Source organism: Mus pahari, chromosome 6 (genome assembly GCF_900095145.1).
Source record: "Mus pahari chromosome 6, PAHARI_EIJ_v1.1, whole genome shotgun sequence".
Classification (NCBI taxonomy): domain Eukaryota; kingdom Metazoa; phylum Chordata; class Mammalia; order Rodentia; family Muridae; genus Mus; species Mus pahari.
The window spans coordinates 72,026,872-72,032,803 of record NC_034595.1 but is presented as its reverse complement, the minus strand read 5'-3'; the positions used below and the strand labels follow the sequence as shown (position 1 = coordinate 72,032,803).

General features: G+C 43.2%; 1 protein-coding gene across 3 annotated transcripts; it reads left to right on the top strand.

Moving 5' to 3' along the window:
* On the top strand, positions 1–3,397 carry Exo5 (exonuclease 5). 3 transcript variants are annotated; one of them, XM_021200550.1, is made up of 2 exons: positions 1–500; positions 1,888–3,397. In XM_021200550.1, the coding sequence occupies exon 2, from the start codon at positions 1,918–1,920 to the stop codon at positions 3,037–3,039; it is 1,122 nt and encodes a 373-aa protein (XP_021056209.1). In that variant the 5' UTR covers positions 1–500; positions 1,888–1,917; the 3' UTR covers positions 3,040–3,397. The 3 variants fall into 3 exon arrangements, with proteins under 3 accessions (XP_021056209.1, XP_021056210.1, XP_029395827.1); XM_021200551.1 differs by having other exon boundaries at positions 1,909–3,391; XM_029539967.1 differs by having other exon boundaries at positions 19–303; positions 1,888–3,323.
* Positions 3,398–5,932: the final 2,535 nt, after the last annotated feature.

Sequence of the window (5,932 nt, the reverse complement as noted above, 5' to 3'; positions counted from 1 at the left end):
GACAGGGGTGAAGCGCTAAGGGGCCGCCCCTTTCAAGCACGCCCCTCCTTCGGGTTCTTGTTCTGTGCATTTTGGGCCCAAGATTGAGTCTTTGCGCTTGGGCACACCCGGGAGACAGGGACTGGGGGCTGAGTGGAAAGCACACGCCTGCCTGCGCGGAAGGCCTGTAACGAGTCAGGACGCAGAGGATGAAGGTAGTGGCAGGCAGCCGGAAGCCATCAGCAAGGCAGAGCCTCGGACCTCAGGCTGCGGCTGGGAACCTGGAGGGCAGAACTGACCGCCTGGAGACCTTACCTTGGAGAGGTCAGTGTTAGGAAGATTTATGACAGGCAGCTGTCCTAGCAGTGTGACTCAAGTGGAAACACCATAATGTGAAGGAGAGGCCAGGTGAAAAGAACAGAAGTCCACATTCCATCATAGCAAGGTGCCTCCCCATCGCCCCTCCGCTCGCTTTTAATACATGTTCTTCCCTGTGAGGAGGGAAATCAACTAAGGCCCAGGTGAGTACTGAGTTGCCTCTCTCCTGAACTTAGCAGTTTTCAGAGCAAATAGATACATAATAGACCCATCAATTCCTTTGGAAGGGGAAGGAGAGCCACATTTATTGTGTGTTAATATCTGTACTGTTTTTAGCTCTGTAGGCATTGAAGGATTAGCTTACCAGTTCTACATTTTAAAGATGTGCCAGTATCATCAGAGAATTTTGAAATGTGCCCAAGATAATTCAAGAAACAAATAGCATACCAGCAAATTCTACTGGACTTTTCAAGATTAGATTCAAAATCTGAATCTGCAGGACCCCTAGACTTTTGATATTGACCTGGTATTTTCTGAACATCTATCTCATTTATTTTTTTCACCTAATAATTTTTAGCTATATCTGTGTACGTTTAAAACATATATTCATATATAAAATATCTAATATGGATATTAGTAGATATTTATATATCTTTAAGGAGTCAAAAGTCTGCCAAGCGATGGTGGAATAGCCTTTAATCACAGCAGCTTGAGAATAAGTTCTAGGACAGCCAGAGCTACACACACAAAACCTGTCTCACTCACACACACACACACACACACACACACACACACACAAGTCAGAAGTCCAAGAAGAAAGTCTTATAAAATGAGGCTTTTGATGGATGATATAGTAGCTTTACAATTAATCTATGGTATATCTAAAAACGCTGGTCCAGGCAGCAGGTAAAGTACATTATGTCATCCTTTCTGAACTTCTGTTTTTAACAGCATAAGAGTGTCTAGGCTGTGCATTTGAGTCCAAATTTTACATCAGTGTGAACTGTTGTCTTCTTTTACATGAATGGGAAGCTCTTGTCCGTCTCAGTGTACTAATTTTTGTATTCTCAATTGTGCTAATAGACCTTTTTCATCCATAATATTTTAGTGGCAGCACTTGAGAGGCAGAGGCAGGAGGATTTCTGAGTTCAAGGCCAGCCTGGTCTACAGAGTGAGTTCCAGGACAGCCAGGGCTACACAGAGAAACCCTGTCTCAAACTCCTCCCTCCCCCCCCCCAAAAAAAAAATTCTGCTGGGCTACAGCAGCACACCACTTAATTAGTGTGTGCAAAGACCAGTGTTCTCCCTCTAGAAGTGAAAAAAAAAAAAATCAACTCAGATGAATGGGTGATAAACACAAAGACTCCTTTTATAAGGTGTACCTGTGTGTAACTCATTGACACTACTAATTCATTATAAATAAATTGACTTCTTAGAGCTGAGGAGTAGAGAGCACTTGCCTAGCACACATAAGGCCCTGGATTCAGTTCTCAGTACTGAAATGAATGAATGAACCAGCCAGTCAGCCAATATGATTCTTTGTTAATCTCAGGAATTTGCAAGTCTGACAATATTTGGTATGTTCTGTAGGTCCCTACTTGTTCAGTCTAGGGCTGTACCATGGCTGAGACTGGGGAAGAGGAGACAGCATCAGCAGAAGCCTCAGGGTTTTCAGACTTGAGTGACTCAGAGTTAGTTGAGTTTCTGGACCTGGAAGAAGCCAAAGAATCGGCTGTCTCACTTAGCAAGCCTGGCCCCTCTTCTGAACTTGCTGGGAAGGATGACAAACCAGTAAGCTTACAGAACTGGGAAAGGGGATTGGATGTCTTGTCACCCATGGAGAGATTCCACCTGAAATATCTATATGTCACTGACCTGTGTACTCAGAACTGGTGTGAGTTGCAGATGGTGTATGGGAAGGAACTTCCTGGTTCTTTGACACCTGAGAAGGCAGCTGTTTTGGACACTGGTGCTAGCATCCACCTAGCAAAAGAACTGGAACTTCATGACCTTGTGACAGTCCCCATCGCCACTAAAGAAGATGCTTGGGCAGTTAAGTTTCTGAACATACTCTCAATGATTCCTACTCTGCAGTCGGAAGGGCGCATCAGAGAGTTTCCAGTGTTTGGGGAAGTGGAGGGAATATTTCTTGTTGGAGTGATTGATGAGTTACACTACACATCCAAGGGGGAACTGGAGCTGGCTGAACTCAAGACACGAAGGCGCCCTGTGCTCCCCCTGTCAGCTCAGAAAAAGAAAGACTATTTTCAAGTTAGCCTATACAAATATATCTTTGATGCCATGGTACAAGGGAAGGTGACTCCTGCTACCCTAATCCACCACACTAAATTGTGTCTAGACAAGCCACTGGGACCTTCAGTGCTGAGGCATGCCAGACAAGGAGGCGTGTCTGTAAAATCTTTGGGAGACCTTATGGAACTGGTTTTCTTGTCTCTTACACTGTCTGATCTCCCAACTATTGATACCCTAAAACTTGAGTATATCCATCAAGAGACTGCCACTATCCTGGGCACAGAGATTGTAGCCTTTGAAGAGAAAGACGTGAAAAGCAAGGTGCAGCATTATGTGGCCTACTGGATGGGCCACCGAGATCCTCAAGGCGTTGATGTGGAGGAGGCATGGAAGTGCCGGACCTGTGACTATGTGGACATCTGCGAGTGGAGGAGGGGCAGTGGAGTGCTCAGCTCTTCGTGGGAGCCCAAAGCCAAGAAGTTGAAATGAATGAAGGTACACTTTCAGAAACGTTGATCATTTCTGTTCTTAATATACCCATGTAAGAGAACCAGTCTCTCAGCTTGGCTCTCGTGGACAGTGTTTTTTATTTTTATGTTTACAATCTTGAATAACATTCCAACCCAGGGTCAAGGATCAAGACTGGAAAGGTGTGGTGTTAGAGTGACCTTGGAGCTTTTGAGATAAACTGCAAAGAAGACAGATACACATCAGTGCAGCAAAGGTACCCCTCACTAATCACTGTTGGCACCAGGAAATTCTTTAGCTTCTGATAAATCCTTACTTTTTTCTTGATTTTTTTTTTTTTTACATTTTTTACAATAAAAATGAAATGATGTCTAAAATAGTTGATTTGATATTTGTGTGTTTGCTGATCTCAGTCCTTTAAAGATGACCATTTTACTATACATAATTGTATGGTATCAAAAGCCTTTACATTCATGTGTAAACATTTTAGAACTACAGCTAATAGAATAAGCAGACCACAAATTTAAAATAAACATAATCTCAAAGAGATGACCGAAGAAGAAGTCATACAAGTAAAAATATTAGATGAAAAGGATATGAAATAATAGTAGTCACACGATATACAATCTAGCAATACCATTCCTGGGCATACATATATCAAGGGAAATTCATATGTATACAAGAGGAAATATAAAAAATGTGTACTTTCACAAATAGAAAAACCTAGAAACCGTCCAGATGCCCATCATCAGGTGAGTGAAATGGTATAACAACCAAAGCATGGGCCGCAGTAAGTAACACAACATTCGAGAATCTTAGCAGCACGTGAGGTGAGAAGGTAAGTCCAAAAGGTTGTGTGCAGCAGGACATTCTTTTTCTTAAAGTGAAGAAAACAAACATTTCTAAGGAAAATGTGAGGAGAGTTAGATTACCAGCCTGTCTGGTAAAGACCCTAGTCCATTTAGAAGGCCCAATCTTATAACCAGAAGACTTGAGACCTCATCCCTTCCTACAGCAGACAGGCCTCTGCCAGAAGGTTGAAGACACAGGCTGGGGTGAGGAGAGAAAACCTTAGCTACACAAAGGAGACCCAGCTATGCTTTCTCTACAATTCCTGACATTAAATTATGGTCTGGCACTTGATGAATTCAAACACATATCCCCTACAGCAAAAACATACATTACCTTATAATTCTCATCCGATTGGAAAATGGTATAAACATAAGCTTCATTTCTTCAGTTATTCCTTGGACATGCACACACACCTTCCTGTCAGCTGACTCTGGAGGTCCTGAGGTGGCCAGGTGTGAATAAAGAGCCTGCTTTCACCTGGAATTTGCCTCATCAGCTGTCTACAGAACCGGTTCTTTCTCCAAAGTGCTGTGGACACCATTTGTCTATTTAACAGAGACCCATTTCAGTGTAGCAGAAAGCAGAGGAACCCTTATCTTCAAACATCACCAAAGACGCCAGAGAAACAAACTGGAGGCTATCACTGGGAAATTAAGAACATGATGGAGACACTAGTGGAGAATTTGTAAAAGTTGATTGTTGAAGTGGAAACTTCTAGTTTCTTTGGAAAGTTAGTTATATCAAATGATATTTTGCTGGGGCACACGGGTGAAAAGATGTCTTCCTATAGCAGACACTTGAAAGGATGCTTGATGATGGAGTTTAAATATGATCCCACAGACAGGGAAAGGAGCACTGAGCATTGGTTTGGTCTGTTCAGCCTCACTATTCTTTGCTAACAACACACATGTATTAGTTTGTCTTACATAGTATTGTTGAGCTCAGCTTGTGGTAACACTGCCATTGAGAGAAACTCATCCTGAGGTACCTGTGGTAGCTTGCTACTTCAGTGGCCTCATCCCAGGCCAGTTGGTGAGCCTAACAGTTCCTTCAGGGTTAACTACAGCTGCTGGATCGTGCCTGGTGTCACCCTGCTAAAAGGACTGGTCTGTGGCTGCCAATTCCTGTGTGCTGTCTGCCTACCTAGAGGATTGGCCTGCAGCTTCTGAGTCATATTTAGTGTTTGCTATGGGACTGAACTGCTGCCAAAGAAGATCAAACTCACCCCCAAAGAACAATTGCTGAACAGGTCCACTTCCCCCACATCCTAATAACTTTTCCACTACCTCTGCTGGGTGATGGGCTAGAGGAGAGGTTGAACTTTATTAAAAGTAGGTTGCAAAAATTTATACCTACAGATTGAAACACTTGGGGCTTTTCCTATGTCCACCCCAGTTCTCAAATAATGACATGGAGGCTTATTTATGCCTAGGTCTTAAGCTAGGCTTGTTCCCATCTAGCTCATAACTCACCTATCCCATTTATACTAATCTTAAGTTCTGCCACATGGCTGGTTATCTCTCCTCAGTTTCACAAGTCTGTCTTCCTCCGCTTCTAAGTGCTGAATCTCCCATGCCTGACTCTTTCAGAGTTCCTATCTCTGGTTCCCACTGGACAACCTGTCTATTCTGCCTTTTGCTATAGGCCATAGCCTTTTTATTTTACCCAATCAGAAGCTGCCTTAGGCAGGCAAGGAAGGACAGAGACATAACTTCACACAGTGCATTATAAAGATCCCTACAGTTGATGGATGGATGGACGGATGGGGGGTGGGGGTGGGGTGGATGGATGAGGGGGAATGAATTAATTCCTCACACCTACATAGTGGAAAGAGGGAACCAATGTTCTCCACACACAGTAGATGGATGTAATGTTTCTTTTTAAAAAGATTAACCATTATAGTCAGGACTAAAAATAGGTTACCTTGAAGTTAGGGAGATGGTTCATTTTGTCACATGCCTGCTGTGTAAACATAAGAACCTAGGTTCAATCTCTCACACTCACTTAAAAGCAGGGGCAGCAGGCAGGAGACTGACTAGCACTGACTGCATAGAGATAGACA